Raw genomic sequence first — 27542 nt, 5'->3', positions numbered from 1 at the left:
ATTTTGGTCAATTCAAAATCTATAATGTCCCTCCAATAGATTTCCAGTGCCTGAGTAAATATGCCATTTTATTCACTGTTTTCATCTATGTAGTGATCAAAACCATGTTATTGAAATCGTATTCTCCAAGTGTCAGATTTTTAAAAAATTAAATCCCAGCAATGTTGTAAGAAATGGACTCTTTGGCTCTCTGTACTGACCATGATGCCAAACTAAACTAATCCATATCCCTCTGTAAATTAATCCTATCTGCCTGCATGAGGCCCATATTCCCCTCTTCACCATCTGTTCATAACTGTCTAAATGCTCCTTTAAAATGTCCCTGGCAGTGCCTTCCAGGCACTTAGCACTCTTTTTAAAAAAAATCACAGAACTCCTCTTAAGCTATCTCATGTTAACCATCAATGTCTTAAACCTACTGAATTTCTTGGATAAATATTTTTAGCAGCATTCAGATTTCCCATGACTTAAAAAGTAGTGTAGGAAATCACAAATACGCACACATGATTCACAACAGTTTATAACTGGCCTTCTTTGATGCTGATTGTTGTTCACATCTGTTCTTTAGCTATAACCCTTATTCTATGACTTGATTGTCTGGCTCATATCTTCCTGCCAATCTGGTTTAAACCCACGTGGATAGCAGCAGTGTTTCTCCCTGCCAGGATATTGGTTTCCCTCCAGTTAAGGTGTAGCCCATCCCTCTTGTACAGATTGCTCCTGTTCTAGAAGAGATGCCAGTGAGCCAGAAACCCTGCCCACTGCACCAGCTCATCAGCCATGCATTCATAACCCCCTACATTCGCTGTGCAGTACCTCATACCAGTGTCATTTGTATTTACATGCACCACATTTTCTGGCTGCACATGCTCCCCTTGAGATTATTTTGTATCCACTCAGACATCTGTCATTGGCACCTGAGAGGCAGCATGACTGCAATGGTGCTTCTTCATGCATCCAATCTGAGCTCATCAATTTTATCAACTGTCCATCTCTGACACATCCCTCCCCTTTCTTGATCTATCTCTCTCTCCACCCCCGGAGATAAACTGTCAACCGACATATCTTATAAACCTACCGATTCCCATGATTATCTTGACCATGCCGCTTCCCACACCATCTTTGTAAAAATGATACTCCCTTTTCTCAGTTCCTTCGCCTCCACTGCATTTGTTCCCAGGATGTGGTCTTTCTTTCCGGGACATCAGAGATGTCTTCCCTTCCTCCACTGTTGATGCTGCCCTCACCCGCATCTCCTCCATTTCCCAAACATCTGCGCTCACCCAACTTCCCGCCACCTTAACAGTGATAGAGTTCCTCATGTCTTTGCCCACCACCCCATGAACTTGCACCTCTAACACATCATCCTGTGCAGCTTCCACCATCTCCAAAGGGATCCTACCACTAAACGCATCATTACCTCTTCCCACCCCACCCCTCCTGCCACTCTGCTTTCCGCGGGGATTCCTCCCTCTGCGATTCCCTTGTCCGTTCGTCCCTCCCCACTAATCTCCCACCCAACACATATCCCTGCTAACAGCCTAAGCGTTACACCAGCCCATTCATCTCCTCCCTTCCCTCCATTCGGGGCCCCAAAGAGTCCTCCCAGGTGAGGCAATACTTCACCTACGAATCTGCCGGGGTCATTGGCTGTGTCCAGTGCTCACGATGTGGTCTGCTCTAAATTGGTGAGACCCGTTGTAAATTGGGAACCGCTTCTTTGAGCACCAAAAGTGGAACTTACCAGTGGCCAAACATTTTAATACTGATTGCCATTCCGACAAGTCAGTCAATGGCCTCCTGTTGTGCCAAGATGAGGCCACCCTCAGGTGCAGGTGCAACACCACCTATTCTGTTTGGTTAGCCTCCAACTAGCATGAATACCAATATTCCCCTCCTCTTCCTCTCATCTATTCCGCACTCTGGCCTTGTACCTCTTATCACCTGCCTATCAGGGTCATCTCCTTCTTCCCTTTCTCCTGTGGTCCACTCTGCTCTCCTATTAGATTCCTGCTTCTCCAGTTCTTTTCCTTTCTCACCCACTTGGCTTCACCTATCACCTTCCAGCTACCCTCTTTCCCCTCCCCTTATCTTTTTTATTCTGGTGTCTTTCTCCTTCCATTTCAGTACTGAAGAAGATCTTGGCCTGATGCGTCAGCTATTCATTTCCATAGCTACTGCCTGACCTGCTGAGTTCCTCCAGCATTTTGTGTGTGTCTCTTTTGTGGCCACAGAATCTCCTACCTGCCCCTGACTATTGTCCTGCCTGTCTTCTTCCTTACTTGCTGAGGCTCAGAGCCTTCTCAGTGCCACCAATATGACTGCTGCTGCTGCTACATTATATTTGTTGCAGAGGGAAATGGCCACGGGGGAACCTACATTTAAGATACTGATTGTAAACTTAAAATTAATGAATGATTTCAAAGAATTTTCTGTTTTTAGGTCTTTAATGCCGAGAAGATGAAAGCTGGAGGTGTTCTAATCTATCCTGATCCGGCAGATTATAAACTGGAAAGCGATGTGGCTATGTTTGGACATGTAAGTATGGTAGCATTTCAGTTTAATGTGTAGTGGTAACTGTACCTCTGCTTTGACTTGCTGGGCACACCCAGTATTTTCTTAAATGCGTGTGCTTTGAATAAAAGGGCTACAGGATTATCAATGAATGTATTGCAAAATATGTAGCACGGAGTATTTTTTATATGACTTTTAGTATTCACAGTGAGTTGGATATTTTCTGGCTTGTCTGTTTACTGCAGCATTCTCGTTTTTATTTACACCTGTACCTGATTGTTACGCTTCTAGCACTGACCACAAAATTGCTTTTTTTTGGTATCTTGTTGGCATCTGAACAGGAAAAAATGTAGGAATGAGAAAAGGAAACCAGAGTCATTAACTTTTAGGTGTAAGTGCAGTTGATGTTTGGAATTGAGGGAGTGGTAAGAGCTCATCATGAAGTCATCCCTCCAGTGTTCAGCTATCAATGTCTGCAGCATTGTGGGTGAATAAAAAGTGGATCTGTTTATAGTTGTGGAATTTTTGGTAGATTTGGTCATGTAATGTTTGATCATCATTTCTCAGTGGGTTTATTTTATAAAAAGTGGAAATATTGTGGTAATTTTCCTTGCTTTGATCATGCTGCTGGGATTACCAGACCCTGAATCCTCATAGCTAGAATGTCATCTAAGGGCTAGTTAAATGAGATTAATGATACTCAGCCACAGAATCTTAGCTAGCTTAACATTAATGCCAACTTTTATAATGTTTAATTACAAAAATTAAAAATTTACGTAGCCCTTTTACCATTGGCTTGTAATAAATCAGCTATTGATGTGAATTCATCCGAACAGCAACGTAACTCAACAAGGCATAAGGACAGTGATGAAAAAGGTCATTTCCATTAAAGAAGCACATTTAGGGTAAATATGATTTGGGTATACACGAACATGTTTGAATATTCCTTCTAAGGGAAAGCGAAGGCAATTACTTGTATGAACTTTGACACACCCATGCAAGTTTACTGTTAGGAAAGAATAATTTAATTCACACCAGTATAAACTTGGATCGAAATGTATTGACAAAAATTTTTAAACTATAGAAACACAATAATGCTATACGATACTAAATAACAAAAGGCCTGTCATATATATAAACGTTAGTCTATATTGTGTACCTAGTTGTTGGAGCTCATTGTTGCATAAGCGAAACAAGATTAATTCACTTTGTTTACTCACAATACTGAAACAGTTTTGTGCTGAGGAACCTGTCCCAGAAAACAGATATTCACACAACTTCCAAGGAAAAAAGTGTAGCGCTTTCTTCAAGGCAGTGTTCTATCTAGCTAACTAAAAGTTATCAGTACATTCTCTGTGAGAACATTATCTGTATGAGGATTCTTCCACCTCAGTATCTGTCCTTCCAAATGGGTTCTGTGAGTATTTCACTATGTTCTCTGATGTTCATGGGTCTATTTCCATTCTCCTTCAATCCCATGCTCTCTCTCGAAAATGGTTCTCTCTTGATATTCCTGTCATCTCTCAAAGAAAAATTGTTAACAAAACAAATCTTATTGGTTAATTCAACAAGCCTAACTTAATCAACAAAATTTTTATTTCAAACAAAAAATGCAAAAAATGAGATACTTAATTGTATAATGTAATTAAAGGAATATTTTGAGAAAATCTGTCAAAACAAAATACCCAACAGCATATTGTATTAATAAAATAAAACATGGTCTTAAACCAGGTTATTACATTTAAAATTTAAATGAATGAATAAACCAGGCATTTAGTTTGATGTCTTTAATTATTTATAACATGCCTCACCTATTGCCTTCTAGTTCTTTGTCCTATAATCTTTCCTGACATCAGTGGAAACTTGCAGTCTACACTGGATCTTGACTTTTGCAAGATCTGAGGATTTTTTCCCCCCCAAAGATCACCTCTGTCAGTACTCCCTCCATCTCTTCTCTCTATCCCCCGAACACTGGTTCTAGTTTTATAGTAGGATTTCAAATCATTAAGAAAAATGAGTTATACAGTATGCCATTAATTAAACAATATAGTGTGTAGTTTAGCATGGAGGAGTGCCCTATGTCCTTTAGTGATTATTACTTTAATTGTGCAGAGTTAATATGTGATTTATTCTGTTTCAAAAGGTTCACATGGGCTTGGGGGATCCTTGGACTCCTGGATTTCCATCATTCAACCATACACAATTTCCTCCAACCAAATCATCAGGACTACCTGGGATTTTGGCTCATTCAATCAGTGCCAGTATTGCCTTGCGTCTTCTCCGGTTAGTACATCATCATTGTTCAATATGCTTCTATAATAGCCTTGAATTTCAGAAGGATTGGAATTGAGCAGAATAATGTTAATTGTTATTGACAATTTTTTAAAAAATTTTCTTTTCTACTTTAATTATTTAATTACAGTGCCTATAAACAGTATTCACACCCCCCCCCGGCGATGTTCTCATTTTTTATTGTTTTACAACATTGAAACATGGTGGATTTAATTTGTGAGTGAACAGCCCTTTTCAAGTCCAGCCTCAAATTCTCAGTTAGATTGAGGTTTGGACTCTGCCTTAGCCACTGCAGGACAATAACTCTGTTGCTTTTAAGCCATTCCTGTATAGGCTTTATGCTTGGGTCATTACCTTGCCTGAAAACAAATCTTCTCCCAAGTCACAGTTCTCTTCCATACGGCATCAGGATTTTGCTGCATTAATTTTGCTCTCTACCTTCACAAAGCTTCTAGGGCCTGCTGTAGTGAAGCATCCCTGCAGCATGATGCAGCCTCCACCGAGCTTCGCAGTAGGGATGGAGTATTTTTGATGTGCGGTATTTGCAAAAAGATCAATTTTGGTTTTATCAGACTTACAGAACCTTCTTCCAGCTGACTTCAGACTCTCCCTATGCCTTCTAGCAAACTCTAGCTGAGATTTTACGTGAGTTTCTTTTCCAAGAATGGCTTTCTCTTTGTCAAGAGGTTAATGTCAAAAAAGCCAAACTAAATATACTGCGATTCAATGTCGTAAAACAATAAAACATAAAAACTTTTGGGGGGGGGTGAATACTCTTATGTCAATCACAAATTAAGGAACTTTTGATTAGCACATAAGTGCATTGTATGTTTTCCTTTTTCGTATCCTTTCCTCGCCAGAAGACCTATGGTCAGAATTGGGTCATTTGGTACAAGTTTGCTCTGCCATTCCATCATGGCTGATAATTGTCCTTCTCAGCCCCATTCTCCTGCTTTTTCCCCATAACCTTTGATGCCATGATTAATCCAGAACCTATCAACCTCTAAGTATACCTAATGATTTGGGCTGCACAGCTATCTATGGCAAAGAATTCCTCAGGCTAAAGAAATCTTTCCCCCATCTGTTTCTAAATAGATGTCCCTCTGGTCCTAGACTTGCCCACTATAGAAAACATTCTTTCTACATCCACTCTATTCAGACCTTTCAATATTCGATACTTTACAATGAAATTCCTTCCCTCCCCCACCATTCTTCTAATCTCTAGTGAGTACAGGTCCAGAACCGTTTTATGTTAAATCTTTAAATCTTTCATTCCGGGGATCATTTTCATGAACCTCCTCTGGGCTATCTCCAATGCCAGCACATCCTGTCTTAGATAAGGGGCTCAAAACTGCTCATAATATTTCAACTGCAATCTCACCACCCACTTATTTCAACTCATTGTACCTTTTTTGCTGGTGGTGAGATTTCCATCTTCTTGCTTTACACTTCTAATCCACCTCTAGCCAGTGGTGTACTCTATTGTTGTCTCTAGGTCTTGTTTCAATGACATTTGGATTCACTACTTGTAGGTGTAGGTCTCTCATTGTCATGTAATTCCAATTTGAAAGAATTTTTCGAAAGAATCGTTACGGACCCAATGGGCAGTAAGTTCTTTGAATTGCCATGCTTGCCGAAGCCTTCCTCACAGATCTTGCTTCTGGTAGAGATTGGCATGTGCACAGATAATTGGTGAACGTGTAGCTGGGAAGAACAAGAATCATGTACGATTCCCCATATTGTTGTGGTAAACATTGTCACTTTGACAGGAAGATTTGAACAGCAGAAAAGGAATAGCTTTTGGCTTTTGTCGATTTTTTTTTTGGATTGATTTAAATGAAATGTGGGTGTGATTTGGGAACTTTGGGGAAAAAGTGGGGACTAATACATTATAGCAAAGTCCAAGTCTCCTCTCCCACTGGTCTCTGCACGATTTCTCATTTTTCAGAATATTTTGGGCCGCTTTGTCTTTGACCACTGTCATCCTTCTCACTTAGTATATATGAGCTCTAGAGCATTATAATGTGTGTGATTCTGAAATGCATTAATTGAAAGTTGTGTCGGGTTTTAACTGCGTGGACATTCAAGCCATATGGTTCAAATTTTGTTCCTTTTTGCTGTATGATTGATTTTTTTTTTGAAGTTGATAGTGATTTCTGTTTAGGATTTTCTTGAACTTTGAAGATATTTCTAATCTGTAATTCTTAACAGATTGCTTGGTGGTGCAGATACTCCAGGTAGTTGGGGGAGCCATGGAACCAAACTTGGACCAGGATTTAATAATGATGATGGACAAATAAAGATGGAAATAAATAATGTTGAAGAAGTGAGAGAGATACATAATGTATTTGGTGTCATCAAGGGTAACGAAGAAAAGGGTAAGATAATAGCTTTAACTTCAAATTAAAGAAAAATGTCTAATGACAGCACAACTGATTCCTGTAATTAGTTTGGATAAGGCCTTAAGCCAGAGAGCAAATATTTGTGTATTTCTCTTGCCTTGGATTGAATAATTGTAAACTTTTTCCTAAAGACATTCAAAATGCTACTAAATTTGGTCAATTTTCAGATTATGGAACTAGTATTGGTAATGGGTTAAAAATAAAATAACATTGGAAGGTATCGAATGTGGAAATGAAAGTAATGGGAAATGTAGAGTTGGATATTTATCCTGTAGAAATCTGAAGTTATTGACTAGATATTTACAAAGTAGTATCTTTGTGCTCAGTGCTTGTTTCTCATTTTGAGAAAAATTGACTTCACCGTGATCAGAATCTTCTTAATAAATATCACAGGTGTTAATGTATCTATGTGAAATATCTGGAGGTAGCTGCTTTTTCTTAGTGCATGCAGGTTAGTGTAAGTACTATTCTAAAAACATTTGCTGTTTCTTTTTTAGATCATTATGTTGTGATTGGTGCTCAGCGTGACTCCTATGGATCTGGCGCAGCAGAATCTGGAGTTGGAACTGCTTTGCTGTTGGAGTTGGCAAGAGTCTTTTCCGAGATGGTTGAAGGTGAAAGCACAGATCATGCTTGTGATGAAGTAATTAGTGGAACTGATTAGTACAGACTGTACTGATGACTGGAAGAGTCCATGCGTGTAGAACAAAGGGTTAAAAAGAACAATAGCCAATCATATATTGAGAAAGAGTTCTTGAGAATGGGAAGTGAGAGTGAGATGCACATACACACAATGCAAAGTAAAAAGAGCAGGGATCCAAATGCTGTCAGTATAAAGAGTCGGAGAGTTTGGTGAGAGGGAAGAGAGCTAGAAAGAGTGAGGATCAAGGCTATGAAGAACAGGAGCGACTGACAGCAATTTGAAGGTTACAACAAGAAAAATCTGCAGTATGACATCACACAAGGTAATAAATGATTAGCACTGAGTGTGACAACAACATATGTAAGACTGAGTTTGAATAGCTAGTGACTAAATTAGAAAGCAGATCCTCAAAGGTTGGAAACTGGATTATTATCTGTTATGAAGTAACTGGTTCAGGATTGACAGAATTGAGGAGATAAATGCATGGACAGTTAGATGTGGGAGAAGTCAGTTCCAGTTTTGTGCATGGTATCAGCGCTATGAAAAGAGAGAGCTGTTCCGGGGGGACAGACTAATGCTGAAGTGTACTGTTCAACATTTGGTGCAGTGGTTCTTTCTGAGACCATACCAAAATTAGTGTGTGCAATTTTGACCTGGTCTTCTTAGAAGTTGTAATTGTTCTGGAAGGAGCATAGAAAAAAATTGCCAGTCGGATTCAGAGGATACCAGGGTTGTAGTTTGCCGAAGTTGGGTGAGTAGTCACTGGAGTTTGGTTCAATTATGAGGGATCTCATTGAATAATAATCTAAGAAATCTTGACAAACTGGGTATAGAGTGAGTGTTTCTCACTGGCTGGAGAAGAGGCATCTGAATGGTGGTGTCACTGTTTCAGTATATGAGATAAGGTATTTACAAGTTTAATTAATAAAATATTTCCTTATCTGAGAGTGGTAAATCTGGAATTTTCTAATACAGAAGGTGGTAGGGGTCAAATTACTGGATGTGTTTAAGGAGGAGGTAGATTGATTTCTAGAGAAAAGACATCACTGGTTGTGGTGGAAAAATGTATGCTTTTGAGACAGTGTCAACCACATTCAGGGCAGAATCAATAGGCGTGTTGTGCTTCTCTGTTGGTCCAAAATCAGCAGTAACAATAATCTAATTACACAAAACTAGACTAACAGAAAGAGCAAATTTGCATGAATATTGTAATTGTCCTTGAAGATTAAAATGCAACTCCACTTTAAGGTTTAAAATGAATGCTGAAAAAATAATGTCTCCATAGGTACTGCTTAATTTGGTGTGTATTATAAGCATATTCTGGGTTTTTTTCAAATTTCCAGCACATGCAGTGCAGGCTGGGCTCCACAGATTGAAACTAATATCTTGCATGTTTTAAATTTAGGTGGATTCAGACCTAGACGAAGTATAGTCTTTGCAAGTTGGAGTGGTGGTGATTTTGGAGCAATTGGAGCAACTGAATGGCTGGAGGTAACAGGATTTGAACAATTTTGAAAAACTGCCTGACTTTATAAATTTATGAATTATTTGCAAAATTTTGGATGGAGGGTATTAGCTTCTGAACTCTTTAAAGACATGTTTAATATACTTCTCAATTTGTCCACATTTTTAGGGAGCATAGATTCTAACATATTGCTTAGTGGAAATAGACCACAAGACTTAGGAGCAGAATTGTGTCATTCAGCCCATCGAGTCTACTCTGCCATTCCATTATGGCTGATATATTATCTCTCCCAACCCCTTTCTCCTGCCTTTTTCCCATTACTTCTGATGCCCTGGCTAATCAAGAACCTTTCGACCTCCAATTTAAATATACCCAATGACTAGGCCACCACTGTCGTTTGCGGCAATGAATTTCACAGAATCGCCACTCTTTAGCTAAAGAAATTCATCCTGATCTCAGTTCTAAATGGGCGTCCATCTATTCTGAGGCTGTGCGCTCTGGTCCAAGATTCCAGTTCTATAGGAAACATCTGCTCTGTATCCAATCTATCTAGATCTTTCAATAGTCAACAGGTTTCAAATAGATTTCCCCCGCTCCGCCCAGCATTTTTATGAACCTTAGCAAGTATAGTCCAAAATGCCATCAAACACTCCTCATGCATTCTCAGAATCATTCTTCTGGACTTCCTCCAATGCCCGCGTATTTTTTCTTAGATAAGAGACCCAAAACTGCTCACAATATTCCAAGTGCAGTTTTATAATGCCTCAGCATTACATCCTTTATTTTTAAATTCTTGTCCTCTGGAAATAAATGCTAACATTTCATTTGCTTTCTTTATCACTGAGTTAACCTGTAAGTTAAACTTCAGTGAATCCAGCACGAGTACTCTCAAATCCCTTTGCACCTCTGATATTCGGATTTTCACCCCGTTTAGAAGATGGTGTATCCCTTTATTCCTTCTACTAAAGTGCATGACCATATACTTCACTACACGATATTCCATTTGCCACTTCTTTGTCCATTCTCCCAATCTGTCTTAAGTCTTTCTGCAGAGTCTGTTTCCTTAACACTACCTGCCTCTCCACCTCTCTTCATATCATCCACAAACTTGACCACAAAGCCATCAGTTCTGTCATCCAAATCTTTGAAATATAATATGAAAAGAAATGGTCCCAACACTGACATCTGCAACACATCACTCGTCACCAGCAGCCAACCAGAAAAGGCCCCCTTTATTTCCTCTGTTTCCCTCCTGTCAGTCAGCCAATCTTCAAGTTCAAGTTTAATTATCATTCAATCATACATGCACACAGCCAAACAAAACAGCATTACTCTGGGGCCAAGGTGCAAAGCACAGTGTCAACAGTCATACACAGCACAAGGCACATGTAGCTTATACAAGATAGCAACTAAAGATACAGTCATATCCATCCCAATTCCCTGAGTGACACCCTGCAAATTGGTGCTGCGTGGATGGTATTGGTAAGAACAGGCAGTTTGCAGCTTGTCATTCCACTAATCAAACGCTGGAAGGGGCGGGAGGGGCCAACCCCCCAACCCAGCATGGAGGCCGCGCTATACCGCCTCTGGCGTCGCTTCTCTTCTACTGCTGCAATAGGCAAACCCATGGCTTAAGGCCTAGTCCTTGCTACAACTGAGTTCAAACAGCCCCCCCCCCCGCCGTCTGTCACGCCAATAAGCAAGGGAGGTGGATGCGCCATTTTACATTTTCATTGTCCAACAGGCTCTTGCAATTGCAAGAGAAACATCCAGGACAGACTGCACATCCCCTTCGTGCACCGACTCCAATGCCATCTTGTAGCAGGTAGTAACACAGTCCGCACCAAGCCTAGCTGCTCCTCCATCGAGCAGCTTGCTGATGGGTAGGCCTGCTATCCATGCTATAGGATCTTTCCAGTAATGCCATGGGTTTTAGCCTTGTTGAGCAGCCTCATGTGTGGCACTTTGTCAAAGGTTTTCTGTATAAGCCAAGTAAACAACATCCACTGATTCTCCCTTCTCTATCCTACCTGTTATTTCCTCAAAGAATTCCAACAGATTTTTTAGGCAAGATTTCCTTAAGGAGACCATGCTGACTTTGGATAATGCCTGCCTTCAGGTTTCCCAAAACCTTATCTCAGTGAACTGCAGCATCTTCCCAACCACTGAAGTCAGGCTTACTGACCTATATTTCCTTTCTTCTGCCTCCACCGTTCTTAAAGAGTGGAGTGACATTTGTAATTTTCCAGAACCTAGTGATTTTTAAAAGATTGTTAGTGATGCCTCCACAATCTCTTCAGCTATCACTTTCAGAACCCTAGTGTGTAGTCCATCTGTTTCTGGTGACATGTCTATCTTTAGATCTTTCAGCTTGCCAAGCAACTTCTTAGTAATAGCAACTACACTCGCTTCTACTCCCCGACGCTCTTGAATTTCTGGCATACTGCTACTGTCTTCCACATAGAACATAGATACTTACAGCACGTTGCAGGCCCTTTGGTCCACAAGTGTTTTGCCAACCATGTAACTTACTCTAGAGACTGCCTAGAATTTCCCTAGGACATAACCCTCTCTTTTTCAAAACTCCGTGTACCTATCTGAGAGGCTCTTAAAAGACCCTATTATATCTACAATACAGTGAAGAGTAATGTAAAGTAATTAAGTTCATCCGCTATGTTTTTGTCCCACATTATTACCCTTTACTGTCATTCTCCAGCAGTCCGATAGCCTCTCTCGTGCTCCTATATCTGGAAGAAAAACTTCCAGTATCCTCTTTTTATATTATTCACTAGCTTATCTTCATATTTCATCTCTTCTCGCATTATGGCTTTTTTAGTTGCCTCCTGGTGGTTTTTAAAAACTTTCTCATTCTGTAACTTCCCTCTAATTTTTGCTATTATCCTATGTTCTCTCTTTCACTTTATGCTGTCTTTGTGACATTCCTTGTCAGCCAGTGTTGCTTCATTCTCTCTTCGGAATACTATAATTCTATCCTACACCAAGTTCGAAGTAAAATTTACCATTAGTGTACATATATGTCATGGCATTCAGCCTTGAGATTCTTTTTTTCTCTGGGCATGCTCAGCAAATCTATAGAATGGTAATTGTAAACAGGAAAAATGAAGGAAGAAGAGCATAGAAGGCAACAAACTGTTGAAATACAACCATCATTAAAATAACAACAAATAACAAGAGCATGAGTCTTTTAAGTGAGATCATTGGTTGTGGGAACATCTCAATGGATGAGTATAATTATCCTCTTTTGTTAAAGTGCCTGATGGTTGAGGGGTAGTAATTGTTCTTGAACTTGAAGGTGCAAGTCCTGAGGTAATTGTATTTTCTGCCTGATAGCAGCAGCGAGAAAAGAGCATGGCCTGGAAGGTGAGGATCTTTGATAGACGCTGCTTTCTTACAACAGCTGCCTCCTAAGTGTTCCTTATCTTGAACTCCCTAATCGAATCTGATTCATTACACAACATCCAATCCAGAATTGCCACTTTCCTAGTGGGCTCAACCATAACCTGCTCTAAAAATCCATCTCATGGGCATTTTAAAATACCCTATCCTCAGGTTCAGCACCAACCTGATTTTTCCCAATTTACCTGCATATTAAAATCCCCCATGACCATCGTAACAATGCTCCTTTTACATGCCCTGTCTCCCATTGTAATTCCCCACATCCTGTTCGGAAACCTGTATAAAATTCCCATCAGGGTCTTTTTAATCTTAGTTTTCTAACTGTACCTACTACAAGGATTCTACATTTTCTGATCCTCTCACTTCTAAGGATTAGATTTCATATTTTACCAAAAAAGCCACCCCACCCCTTTTCTGCCCTTTCAATACAATGTGTAATCCTTGGTTATTAAACTCACAACTAAGATCTTCTTTCAGCCATGATTAGTGATGCCCATAACATAAAACCTGCCGCTCTCTAACTGTACTACAAGATCACTTACTTTATGTCGGATGCTGCATGCATTCAAATATAACATCTTCAGTCCTGTTTTTCTCATCCTTTTCAATTTTTGTCTGCATGTTACAGTTCAACTCAACCCAATTTTGACTGCAATTTTGCTCTATCATCTGCCTGTTCTTCCTCATGATCTCACTATAAACTGCATACCAACTGCCTCATCCTCAGCCCTATCTCTCTAGTTCCTATCCTCCCAAATTAGTTTAAACCTTCCTCCAACAGCTCTAGCAAACCTGCCTGCAAGAATATTGGTCCGCCTCAAATTCTGTCAGTTCGTACTTTTCCTCAGCAGAGATTCCAGTGATTCAAAAATCTGAAACCCTGCCCCCTGCACCAGTTCCTCGGCCATGCATTCATCAGCCAAGTCATCCTATTCCTCCCTCACTGGTACTTGGCACAGGCAGCAATCCAGAGATAACTACCCTGGAGGTTCTGCTTTTCAGCTTTCTACCTAATCCCCCATATTCTCTCTTCAGGACTTCATCCCTTTTCCTACCTATGTCATTGGTACCAATATGTTGCACAACTTCTGGATGTTCACCGTCCTTTCTGAGTCAAACCTGACCCTGGCACGTGGGTTTCTTTCATGTTCTCAGAATGTCCTTTCTGCTCCTCCAACTATAGAATCCTCTATCACTACTGCACTCATCTTCTCCCCTTTTCCTTTTATAGGCATAGAGCCAGACTCCGTGCCAGAGATATAGTCACTGCGGCTTACTCTCCCTGATAGGTCATCTCTCCCCCCACAGTATCCAAAGTGATGTACTTACTATGAGGGGGAATGGCCATAGGAGTACTCTGCACTGGCTGCCTATTCCCTTGTCCATTCCTGACAGTCACCCAGGTACCTGCCTCCTGCACCCTTGGGGTGACTTAGCTTCTTATAACTCATATCTGTCACCACCTCATTCTCCCGTATGAGCCGAATATCATCCAGTTGCAGCTCCAGTTCCTTAATATGGTCTCTATGGAACTGCAGCTTGATGCGCTTTGTGCAGACATGGTTATCAAGGATACTGGAGGTCTCCCAGAGTTTCCACGTCTCATCTGAAGAAGATACCACTAACCCTGGATCTGTTCTCACTGCACTAGCCATGTACTAATAGACAAAGAGAGGAAAAAAAAGACTTGTGAGAAACTTATTTAGAGCCTCCATCTGTTCTCACTTAAGCTTAGTCCATCTTTTTAAGGATCCTGCTTAATCCGTTCTCAAGACTGCTGAGGATTGTAGCCTTGCCAGTATCTTCTGCAACCGAAGAACAAATAGTAAGATTTAACCTTCAAATTTGAAAGTCTCGTGTATGAAGAATGCCACCAAACTGTGTCAATTGTAACAAATGATATGCCTTTTCATTGAGTTCCCAGCTGTGAGCTACTTCTCCACAACCACAAGCCTATCAGAGTGCACCCTGCATATTTGAAACTGCCAAATATGTTCTCAAATTTTATCTGTATGAGACACAAAGTTAAATTGGGTTTAATTTGTATGTTTCTGTGTAAAGAAACAGTAGTAGCATCATTAGAGTTTGTGTACCTTGAGGAGCATATCATTGCAAGAATATGGTCTTTGATCATTTGAGAAAATGCAAATTTTCTTGCTGTTTTTTGTTATAAAAGCCTTGCTCTGATCTTGAGATCATTACTAATTAAGTGTTTGCATCTGTACTACAGTCAAAAATAATATAAAGGAATTGGTTACATTGAACTTTGCTCCTGCTGATTGAATCTAGTATCTTCCATGTTTTATTTCTTTGTTTCATGAATTGATTCAATCAAGTTAGAATAGTCTTGAAAATATGAAAGAATGGTGCTAAACACTATATTCTGTGGATGCTGTAAATCCAAAGTAACACACAGTGTTGATAACAAGGAATGAAATAATTTCATCTGCTGAACATTCATGTTTTCTCACCGTGATTCTTGTGCTATCTGCTTTTCTTGGCAACAATAAACTATGAAATCTGAAAGTGACCAGATGTAAAAATTTTTATGAATGTTTTCATGTGGATAGCCAGTGGAAGATTTGTGCTACTTTTTTAATTTAGTCCTCTAATCAATCACCATAAACCTATTTCTCATTTACCGTAGATTCCGGATTATAAGCCGCTACTTTTTCCCCACATTTTGAACAGCTTTGAACTCTGCGGCCTATAATCCAGAGCGGCTAATACATGGTTTTTTTTCATGCCGCCTCGTAAACATTTTGCCTCGTAACAGTAGACCAATAAAATTGATGAGTAGTTCACAGAGGTCCAATGAAATTGTACGATAAATCAAGCGCACTTTCACAATTAAATTATTGTAAATCAGTCATTTGTACTCACCCTCATCAACATGGAAAATACTTGAAGAAAAGCAAGACCCGAGCGCGTCAGACCCGATTAGACCCGATCGCATTGCGCAAGCGCGTCAGACCCGATTAGACCCGATCGCATTGCGCAAGCGCGTCAGACCCGATTAGACCCGATCGCAATGCGCAAGCGCGTCAGACCCGATTAGACCCGATCGCATTGCGCAAGCGCGTCAGACCCGATTAGACCCGATCGCATTGCGCAAGCGCGTTAGACCCGATCGCATTGCGCAAGCGCGTCAGACCCGATTAGATCCGATCGCATTGCGCATGCGCGTCAGACCCGATTAGACCCAAGCGAAAACGCTGCTTTTAAGTTAAAGTCGATCAATAACTTTTCCTGGTAGGCTGCAGTATATATATTTTTACCAGTCGCTAGGAGATATTGGAATGTTGTTCGTGCTGTTCAGTAAAAAAGTATATGCAACGTAATTTGTGTTACCGATACGTATGTATATTTAAAAGTAGCGGTGCGGCCTAAAATCCGGTGCGGCCTTTACAATTAAAAAATTGATTTTATTTCTAAAATTAGAGCCTGCGGCTTTTAATCAGGTGCGCTCTGTAGTCCGGAATCTACGGTAACTAGTCCATGCCACTTCCAATCTGCTGTGTTTTTGTTTTAACCAGTAGACCTAACTTGAGTTTCAAATACACCTTAGGCAGAGTGATGAGAATCAATTGGTTAATCCTTTCTAAGGAAATCTTAATCATTACCTTTTGACAATGTTGTGTTCTCAAGTAACATAATTTTTAAAAAAAATATACTATCCATCTTCATAAGGTGGATGAGAAAAGTGGTATTTGAGGGGGAGAAAAAGTAACTGGGGGGGAGCAGGATGTGGAACTAATTTTAACTGATCTTTCTCCCTAGGGATACATGTCTGTGTTGCATTTGAAGATATGTGCCTACATTAGTCTTGACAAGGCAGTGGCTGGTAGGTCCATAATGATTTTTAACTGTAGTTTTGGAAGTTAATATGGAGCATTGGTGAGCTGGGCTACAAACCAATTTAGATGAAACTTTCAATTGATGCAATGTATTGGGTTATTCCTAAAGCAGATTGTTCAGGTTTTTATTCTGAAATATAGCTCAACAGTGTCAACTATGAATGATGGTCTTACTGAAGGCATCTCAAAAAAGCACACTCATTTGCTTGAAGAAGAGCGCGGGACACAAGAGCAAACTTTGCAGGCATTTGGGAAATCTCAGAATGAGAAGAACTTTACATCTTAACCCAACATTTCTCCTCATTCTGTTTAAAAAATTTTCAGCAGCTCAGAGAGGATCTCCATTTCTTTACCTGGCTTGCATCATGTCTCCACTTTGCTCATGTGCCACTATCATGAATGGGTGGAGCAGCAAGGATGCACATTCACAGAAGGGTTCGCAAAGTAGAGCTCAAGGTGACAAAGCAAGGGTCAAGCAAGAAGTTCTTCAAGCCTGTGTCTGATACTGTTCTCCTGAAAAAGTAGGACTGAACATTGTAACCTTCCCATTAACTGCTTGTGCCATCTTTATAGATGCCAAGCGGGAGGTGTTCAGGCTTTTATTTTGAAATACAGCCCTGCTGACTTTAATTCTGAAATGCAGTTGGATCACGTAAGGGGCTGAGGGGGGGAGGGTAGGGCAGTCATTTTGGGGGGGGGGGGGGGGTTTGGCGGAGTCTTTTGGTCGGACAAGAGTACATAAAAACCATCCTGTGTTGTCTTTCTTTCATTTGCACCATCAAAGTCGTCATCTTTTTATTCTTACCCAACTGTATGTTCACATGCTGTCCAAATAAAGCACCATCCTGTGTTGTCTTTCTTTCATTTGCACCATCAAAGTCGTCATCTTTTTATTCTTACCCAACTGTATGTTCACATGCTGTCCAAATAAAGCAGCCAGAGCTTAGGCGCTCTCTCCTGACTCCTGTGTTTGGTAGAGTGGAGTTTGGCATTCTATTGAACTGCGTACTTCCTACTTCACACACAAGGAGAACAGTACACAGATACTTTGCACTGAATTGTTCAGGAACCTCAGAAGAGAAGAATCTTTGCAATGACAGGCTCAGTAGACACAATGTTTTTGTTTACTCCTCATCAACACCACACTAAGGTCGTATATACTTATGAATTATTGAAGTGGCAAAGATAATCAAGAATATCCTAATGTATCGATGGCAATCCAATAATATGTTTGTTACCTTGGCCAGATCTTGCTATTTCAGATCCTCTGTGGAGCCTTTATACTTTTTACCAGTGCCTCTGAACTGATTTTTGTTTTGCGGAAAGAAGAGAACCTTATTCACAGTTCTGAGCATGAGTAAAAACAGTTTCTTGTGGACTAATTGTGGTTTATGTTCTGTCCCAGGAGGAAATGACTTTAAAATTTTTGGCAGTTCCATGTTACACTCTCTAATCCATGACTCCATTGCTATGGTAAGAATTCAATTTAATAAATCTGAACTGTGCATTTTAAATTACTTTTGCATTCCATCTGCAGTTATTGGTGAACATTTGATTTCTTCGTGAAATTTTAAAGCATATTGAAATAAAAGTTTTATTGCCAGGGAGCACACAAGAAGAAAGGCAAGCGACTTGTGTGTTGCTTATTTCTGGCTAAATGTTTGGACCATTGCCTGTCTACTGAGTGTGTTCATAATAAAAGGAACAGGCTGGTTTTCTTATTTCTTAAGGTGATATATTTTTCAACAGGTGCGGAGCCCTTTGTCTTCAGAAACCATTTTGGAAAAAGTTCAAGCGAGTAGTGAAAATTGGAAGGAAGCTGTGTAAGTTTTTAAAGTTTTCTTTAATTAGCTGTTCAATTTAATAAAATGTTCCAGATTCACTTGTCCAGTTAACCTATTTAGGGGTTGGATGATTTGTCATTACTCCATCTCGATATTAAGGTAGGGATATTAATACAGTTTTAGAAACATAGAAAACCTACAGCACAATACAGTCCCTTCGGCCCACAAAGCTGTGCCAAACATGTCCTGTCCTTAGAAATTACCTAGGGTTACCCATAGCCCTGTATTTTTCTGAGCTCCATGTACCTGTCCAGGAGTCTCTTAAAAGACCCTATCATATCCACCTCCACCACCATCGCCGGCAGCCCATTCCATGCACTCACCACTCTGCGTTTTTTAAAAAAAACAACAACTTACCCCTGATATTTCCTCTGTACCTGCTTCCAAGCACCTTAAAACTGTGCCCTTTCGTGCTAGCCATTTCAGCCCTGGGAAAAATCCTGTGACTATCCACACAATCAATGCTACTCATCATCTTATATACCTCTATCAGGTCACCTCTCATCCTCTGTCATTCAAAGGAGAAAAGGCCGAGTTCGCTGAACCTAATCTCATAAGGCATGCTCCCCAGTCCAGGCAATGTCCTTGTAAATCTCCTCTAAAATCCTTTCTATAGTTTCCACATAGTGAGGCGACCAGAACCGAGCACTGTACTCCCAAGTGGGGTCTGACCAGGGTCCTGTATAGCTGCAACATTACCTCTCGACTCCTAAACTTAATCCCATGATTGATGAAGACCAATGCACTGCACGCCTTAACCACAGAGTCAACTTACACAGCAGCTTTGAGTGTCCTATAGACTTGGACCCCAAGATCCCTCTGATCCTCCACACTGCCAAGAGTCAGATTTTTAAATCATATTTTGTCCAGAAAAATAAACCCAGCATGTATTTGGCACGCTTCCTAAGTTCTGACTTGGGAACCGCCATTTCAATTTTAATCTACTCTGCTGTAAAGAATAAAGCTTGTATTTGAGTAATACTGATTTCAGAGCATTTTCAGTGTGAATGATGTACAATTAATCAGTTTGAAGGTGGGTACTAGAATTCCTTGAGCTGTGGCACTAATTTTTAGGTGGGAACTATTTTAGCTTAAAAAAAAACTTCAACATCAGACCAGATAACTATTAAATTAACACACTGTGTGCCAATATACAGTAGTTATTGTACTTCCCAAACAGGCATTCTTGCATGTGGCAAGCCCTTGCCCTCTTTCCCCCACCCCCTTCAATTTCCATTCTTCTCGCCCATCTGCTGCTCTCCCTCCCTGAATCAAAGGTTGTGGCTTTTATAAATAATTTTAATCATGTCATTGTTGTAGATTAGTGGTTGTCAACCCGTCGATCTTGGAGACTTTCCCAGTAGATCCCAGAAAAAAAAAAGAAAGAAAGAAAAAGAAATGCACAAATACTGTCATGAGGGTTTTAGTTCTGTTCTTTCTGCTGCCCAGTGCGCATGCGTGTATCTCCCCCCCCCCCCCCCCCCCCCCCCGCTGCACTATACAGTGTACTTCAGTGGTCCCCAACGACCGGGCCAAGCGCGCCAGGGATCACTGGTTGGCCTTGGGTAACCGGCCAGCGGGAAGTGCCAATGCTACCGGACAGGTGGGTGCTGCCTCTGAACCTGTTCAGCACTCCGAATGTTCATGGGGAACCTGGTGCTAAAATGTTCACAGACCTCATTCGGGCTCAGGGTTTCATAAGAAGCAGAGCAGCTACCTCATTGTGATCGACTGAAACAAACTTTTGTCGGCCGATAGATCCTACAAGGGGGGCGGGTGCGCGTCCTAATGCACTCCTCGCTCGGTTGGTTGCTCTCTCTTCGGACTGCGACCGCCGAGGCCCCAGCAGGGGAACAGATGCACCTGGCCAAGGCGGCCGGCTGGCGGGAAACTGGAGCTCGGGCCTGAAGGATGTCTAATGAGGCAATGAAGCTCTCAAAACTGCTTTGGTACCCTGAGTCCAAGTACCCCACACTGAAAGACAAACCTGGTGAGTTTTTTTCCAGTGGAAAAAACATGAGCAAACAGAACAGCAGGTCAACTAAATTGCGAGAATAGACTGGACATAAGGAACCTGCTCCGAGTATCACTGTATTCCCGTCGTGTTTAAACCCCCCACCCCCCATCGGCCGGTCCGCAAGAATATTGTCAATATTAAATCGGTCTGTGATGCAAAAATAAAAAGGGTGGTGACCCCCGGTGTTTATACGTTATTTCTACTTCCGGGTTGCAGGGTTTTACTTCTGGTCTTTATTGCCCCAGTGCGCATGCGTGTAATTAATAGATTTGAAGTCGATCTTGCCTTTCACTAAGGCTGAGGTAGGGGATCTTGGGCTTAAAAAGGTTGGTGACCACTATTGTAGATCATAGTGCTAAAAATACCTAATTGCACTAGGAAAGTATCTAGAGTTTAATATAAAATTAGATGGATCTGATCAGAAACTTATATAAGGTAGGTGTAATTTTTAAAAATCTGCTTTTGATTGTTTTTACATGTTCTCTTGCAGTTTGATACCAATTCCAATGGATTCCAGTGTTTATGCGTTCTTGGCTAGTGGTGGAATCCCATCTATTGGACTCCGTTTTGTCAATGTAAGGTAGCTCAGTGATTCTTGAAGAGGCCATGAGAGGGAGATTTGTAGTTAACCCTTCTTTCCTTTTTATCTGTAGCCTGGTCCAAAGTGCTGAATATCTGTTAAGTTTAAATATCTAGGGTAGACTGTACTGGTACTTGTGAACTATTATAATACTGTGAATTGATAGAGTTCTGAGGGCCCAAAGGGACATCACTTTTAAAAAAGCTGGCAGTATCTCAACTAGTTTTGCTATTCAAGTTGGTCTCTTTTATCAGTTGTGTAGCCAGTAATCAAATGATGTTTCAAATTTGTATTGCCTTTGAAAACAATTGTGTCCTTGAGCTTGGGCTGACTCTACAAAATGCACTAAATTTCCATTATTTAACTTAATTGTAAAATATTGTTACTTTCAAAATATCATTTTGAAATAAAATGGGAATTAACAAAGATGGCGGAATAGGACCACCAGTCCACTGCCTGCCCCCATTTACTCTTTTGCTGAATTCAGGTAATACCTTTGTAACCTAGCTTGGTTTGGACGCGGAGTCTTCTTTATTCTCTCTGCATCATCTTCTGGTTTACTGTGTCATTTAGTGATGCTGAAAGGTCAAGTCAGTGCTTATCACAAATTGGCCAGAATAGGGTGTCGGAGCATGGCTGAAGTTGATAAAGTGTCAGGGATTCTGAGCACATGGCTAGAAGCTGTAAAACAAAAGCAGAAAACACTGGAAGTACTGAGCACCTGTGAGAAGAGAAACCAATTGAACATTTCTGGTCAGAGACTTGTCAGAACTCTAGGGACAAAAACATCTCTGATCTGAAATGTTGACCATTTGTCTTCACACAAGTAGCACCTGACCTGCTGAATATTTTTTTCATTTACGAGCTCTCTATTTGTTCTGTCTGGTGGAAGAGCATGCCTTCAGATTGTCCTTTGTACTCTATCTTGCCAAACCATAGCTACATGGAAATTGAGAACCCTTTGCAGTATACAGTCTAGCAGGGCTTTCAAGAAACCACCTGCCACATTCTTAAATGGAAAAGCAGGTTGAGGAGTGGGTGGTGTGATGCTTCTCAAAATCTCATTGTTTATGTGAAAGAAATGTGCATGTACATCAGAACTGAATTCCACACTATGAGTGAGAAGGGAAAAAACTGGCAATTGCACAGTATGTTGCTTTTATAATACAGAATCACAGTTAAATAGTTCTGTTAGCTTCTGACAACAATCATCTGCACTATGTAAAATGTAAACAGGTAACCATACAGTTTACAGTTCTTATTTTCATATACTTCCTACCCTGGTTGTACATAACAAGTGGAAAGTTGTACTACAGAAGCAGACAAGTAAATGATGTACTTGCATTCATCTTTGTACATGAATGGCTCCTTCTGCAGTTTCTGATCTCTTAAAATATTCTCTATTTGGTTCCATGGTCATGCCCAGATAGAAATTTCAGTTTTAGTTTATCATGAATTAAATGCATTCAATTAATAATAGTTTTTTAATAAAGCAAAAATCTGTTAACACTGAGCAGGTCAGGCAGCATTTGTGGAAAGAGGAAAGTTTGATGTTTCAGGTTCAAACCCTTTGTATAGATTATATAGATTTTTCAGCCAATCATTTGGCCACTTGAGGAAATGTGTGAGACCAGGAGCTGGGGGTTGATAAACTACAGCTTTGTTCCAGTTATTAGGCAGCCTAGTGTTATTGGTAGGTGCAGCTGAAGCCGCTTTTTTTCTCATCTTGGGCTGACACAACTAATTTAGGGTCTACGATCAAAAATGAACAAGTCCTTGAGGGTTGGGGTCTGGTTAGCTCAGAATCTGTTTTAATTTTATAGTAAGCAAATCACTAGTCAGAACAGATTTCTTTTGAGCTTTTTATCTTGCCACACAGCTGAACAAAGGCCAGATTAGGGTACCAGGCTGCCAGTGTTGTCTGGGGCAGCCTGGAATTATAAGTGGATCAGGACTACAGGGAAGCAGGTGAAGTAGCTGAGATCAAGCACAACCAAACAATGCAGATCAGGCTTGAGGGCCTATTTGACTGAGCACTCTTACTGTGTTGTCTTCACTTGCTTTTTTTTGCTGATTTGTGGTTGGGTTTATTATATATCCAACAACATACTGCAAGGTGTGGAGAAAAATTCCAATTGTTCAGTTTACTTTCTCCTCACCACCCCAAATGGTCTTCTGTGAAAACACTACCCTATTTCCCCTGGAATTTTGAGAATATAGTTTATTTTTCTGTACTCATGGATTTTAGTTATAGCAATTATTGGCCATTTTCCCCCTTTGGTGTGTAAAGCAAGCAGAAGACATGCCCAAGAGGAAAAGAACTGAAGCAAGGAAGACTCTTTTTGGAGTTCACTGTAGCACATGTACAAGTTTTTTAAGTATTAATTGTAGGCTGATATGACTTTGCATTCAGACTTTGATGTTGGGCAGTTGCAAGTAGAAAGAAAAATATCATTTAATATGTAGATTGCTGGAGATTTGAGTTAAAACTAGAAAATGGATTTGTTTTTGATGGAAGTCCTTTTCTGGGTCTCTAGGAATATTGCCTAACCTGCTTCAGTAAATGCAGCTTTTGTTTTTATTTCATGGTAATTATTATACTCTGAAATTTCATTTAATCTCTCAATTAAGTAATTAACTCAGTTGACAGGTATTTTTGGATTTACTGTGGCAATATTATCATATATTCAACACTTCCACTGACCTTGTCATTTTCAGAACGATAATTATCCATACGGTACAGCTGCGGATACCGTGGATACCCTCATGAAGTCTACTGTCCAGAAACTCGAGGATGTTGGTCGTGCCGTGGCTGAAGTAGTTGGAATATCAGTTATTAAGTTAACCATACACCACACCCTTCCACTTGATTACCATAAATATGCTGATGAACTGACTACCCACATCATTAAAATTCAAAAATACTCTTCATTACTTGAGGTAAACAAAATGTAGAATCTTTTGTGTCTGTTTGAATGGGAAGAAACAAATTGAACAGTTATGATACTGATAATGGAAGAACAAGGTTATGAACTGGTAGTGTCTTACTATGAATTTATTGGAATTGCTTGCTACTTGGTCTAAATTTTGCAACTTGCCACCTATCAGCATTTTGGGGGCATATCTACCAAAAGGACTACAACATTTCAAAAAAGGTGGCTCACCACTACCTTCAAGGACGATTCAGGATAAATTCCAACCTTTCAGTGGTGCCCACACATCAAACATTCTGTGTGTCCTTCTGTTCAATTACAAGTTTCCAACAGGAGCTGAATGTTCAAGTAATATTGTAGCACACCATTTATACTGGTGTGAGTTTCCAGTAGCTAATAGTGTGGAGCTTTATCGGAAATGTAGTTCTTCTGAGAATTTGTAGCAAGTCCCTCCCCTTTAATTTGAGTAGGAAATGCTCCATGTTATAGCTGGAAACATAGCAAGGATACCAGACACCTTTAGACAGCGGATAACATGGCCTCTTACTCCGACCTCGGCTGCCCCCACTTCCAGTCAGAGATCTTTCCCACTGCTGCTGGGCCTCCAACGTTCATCCCACCTCTGGCCCTCGTCCTCTTTTGGACACCTCTCTGGTTCTCTGCCAGCTCTGAATCATTTCATCTCTATTTGCGGATGAGACGTCAACCGGCGCTGAATGCACTGACCTTCACTCTCTGCTCACCAATCCCAATCTTACCATCAAACCCGCAGACAAAGGGGATACTGTTGTAGTGTGGCGGATTGACCTTTACCTTGCTGAGGCCAGGCAGCAACGGTCAAGCACCTCCTCTTGCTTACCCCTTGAAAAGGACCCCACTCAGAACCATCAGGGCATTGTCTGTAACATCATTACCAACGTTATCAACTCTGGAGATCTCCCATCCACAGCCCCAACTTCATAGTTCCATTATACTGCACTGCTCATTTCTATCTCCTACCCAAGATAACAAACCTAACTGGGTAGGTCCATTGTTTCTCCCTGCTCCAGTCCCACTGAACTCATGTCTACATACCTTGAGTCCATTTTATCCTGCTTAGTTCAGTCTCATCCCACCTATGTCTGTGACACTTCTCATGCTCTCAATCTCCTCAACAACTTCCAATTCCCTGGCTCCAATCGCTTCATTTTCACCACGGATATCCAGTCCCTATACATTCCTATCCCCTACAGAAATGGCCTTAAATCTCTCCACTTTTTCTTGACAACAGACCCAACAGTTTGCCTCCACCACCGTTCTCCTCAGTCTGGTAGAACTGGTCCTCGCCCCCAGCAATTTCCCTTTGGCTCCTCCACTTTCTCTAAACTCTAGGTGTAACTGTGTACCCCAGCTATGCCTAGTTTTTCTTTAGCTATGTTGAAAAGTCCGTGTTCCAGGCCTTCCCTGGTAATGCTTCCCAACTCTTTCTGTGCTACATTCATGACTATTGGTGCTGCTTCATGCTGAGCTCGTCAATTTCATCAACTTTGCCTCCAACTCCCACCTAGCCCTTAAAGTCAATTGATTCATTTTTGACCCCTCACAACTTTCTCAGTCTCTCTGTTTCCATCATCACTGTGGGCAAACTGCCTACTGATACCTTTTATAAACCTACCGATTCTCACGGCTATCTTAACTATACCTCTTCCCACCCTTGTCTCTTGTAAAAATGCCATTCCCTTTCCTATCTCCGTCACATCGTTCCTAGGATGAAGCTTTCCATTCCAGGACATAGAGATGTCCTCCTCCTTCAAAGAACTGAGTTTCCTGCCTCCACCGTTGATGCTACCCTCAACCTGCATCTCTATTTCGCCAACAGCCACCTTCACCCCATCTTCCCACTGCCTTGAGGGATAAAGCTTCTCTTTTCCTCCCCTACCACCACATGAGCCTCTGGATCCAACACATCATTTTCCACCCCCCCCCCCCCAGCTCTCTGCATTCTGTGTGGATCTCTTATCCATTTTGTGATTCCCTTGTTCATTGGTCCCTCTCTACTAATCTCCCACCTGGCACTTGTCTCTGCAAGCAACAAAAGTGCTACACCTCGTTCATCTCCTCCTTCACTAAGATTCAGTCCTTCCAGGTGAGGCAACATTTCCCACACAAATCTGATGGCGTTATCTGGTGTATCTGATGTAGCCTCCTCTACATTGGTGAGAATCAACATAGATTGAGGAAATGCTTTGTTGAGCACCTCAGTTCCATCCACGAGTAGTGGAATTTCGAGATGGCCAATCATTTTAATTCCTATCCTCAGTCCCATACTGACATGTTTGCTGCGATGTGGCCACTGTCAGGTTGGAACAGCAAAGCACGTATTCCGTCTATGTAGCCTCCCAACGTGATGGCATGAATATCGATTTCTCTAACTTTTTGGTAATTTTTCCCACTTCATTTCCCCACTCTGACCCTTTACTTCTCACTTGCCTATCACCTTTCTCTTGGTACCCCTTCTCCTGCCCTTTATCACATGTCCACTCTTCTCAAATCAGATTTCTTCTCCAGCTCTATGCTCTTTCCACCTATCACCCCCCAGCTTCTGGTTGCGTCCCCCTTCCCCCATCCACCAGGCTTCACCTTCCAGCTTGTCCTCCTTCCCTTCCCCTCCCCTCCCCTCCACAGCCTGGCATCATTTCCCTTCTCTCCAGTCCTGATGAAGGGTTTCAGACTGAAATGTCAACTGTTTATTCATTTCTGATGCTGAGTTGCACCAACATTTTGTGTGTATTTTGCTATTTCCAGCATCTGCAGAATCTCTTGTCTTTGTTTTTGGTTTGCATTAGTGGATGGTGTTGTAGCATGACAGCCATTTTAAATTTGTATTTTTTATTTTCTTGGGTTGACTGAGAAAATACAATTTGTTTGGAAAATGGTTTCCTTTTGACTTGCAATCAACAAACTGATTCCTCTCAAGAAAAACTTTGGTAGATTTGAAATTATCTTGCTTTATTTCTTGTAGCAAATGGAGCCAGAAAGGGGGAAAAAATCTGTTTTATGGTTATATTTTGTGAGCTAATTTAGATCCTATTTGGGTATCTATTCTCCAATAATGTAATCATTATAGCAGTTGCAATCCATATCATGGTTTAACAGAAGATTGCTTGTGCCCTGAAGTGAAATCGATATGATTGATTGTTTTACAGGAGCGTGGACTGACTATGCAGTGGCTGTTCTCAGCACGCGGGGCCTATTACCGTGCTGCCAGATCCCTGGCTAATGATATCGATGCTTCTGATTTGAATGATGTTATGCTCGACAGAACCTACAACAACCGGATAATGAGGGTAAATTTATAAGCTCTTCCAATGCTTCAGTTTAGATGTACACAAAGTTAGGCTTTGTGTTGTAATGTAGGGGTGAATTTTGGGCTGTACTTTTGGTCAGCTAGCTGTAAGTCAAACTTGTATTATACTGCCAGACTTTTGGGATCTTAAACTTTACAGTGGATATATTGTTGATTTGCACACAGAGCATTGCTCAGACACCTTACTGGTAGATATTCTTCTCGTCATCGTGGTTCTCTTGAGGATACATTT

General features: G+C 40.9%; 1 protein-coding gene across 2 annotated transcripts in view; it reads left to right on the top strand.

Moving 5' to 3' along the window:
• Window positions 1-27542, top strand: part of LOC140725625 (transferrin receptor protein 1-like) — a 56779-nt gene that overhangs the window by 23356 nt on the left and 5881 nt on the right. For both annotated transcript variants that reach the window (XM_073041333.1, XM_073041334.1), the window contains exons 8-18: window positions 2443-2538; window positions 4658-4797; window positions 7018-7184; window positions 7706-7822; window positions 9257-9342; window positions 16514-16577; window positions 17996-18063; window positions 18340-18413; window positions 20942-21026; window positions 23750-23971; window positions 27150-27290. In XM_073041333.1, the coding sequence (XP_072897434.1) occupies window positions 2443-2538; window positions 4658-4797; window positions 7018-7184; window positions 7706-7822; window positions 9257-9342; window positions 16514-16577; window positions 17996-18063; window positions 18340-18413; window positions 20942-21026; window positions 23750-23971; window positions 27150-27290 (1260 nt within the window). The remainder of the gene's footprint in view (window positions 1-2442; window positions 2539-4657; window positions 4798-7017; window positions 7185-7705; window positions 7823-9256; window positions 9343-16513; window positions 16578-17995; window positions 18064-18339; window positions 18414-20941; window positions 21027-23749; window positions 23972-27149; window positions 27291-27542) is intronic.

This window comes from Hemitrygon akajei, chromosome 3 (genome assembly GCF_048418815.1).
Source record: "Hemitrygon akajei chromosome 3, sHemAka1.3, whole genome shotgun sequence".
Classification (NCBI taxonomy): Eukaryota; Metazoa; Chordata; class Chondrichthyes; order Myliobatiformes; family Dasyatidae; genus Hemitrygon; species Hemitrygon akajei.
This window is presented reverse-complemented; position numbering and strand designations above follow the sequence as displayed.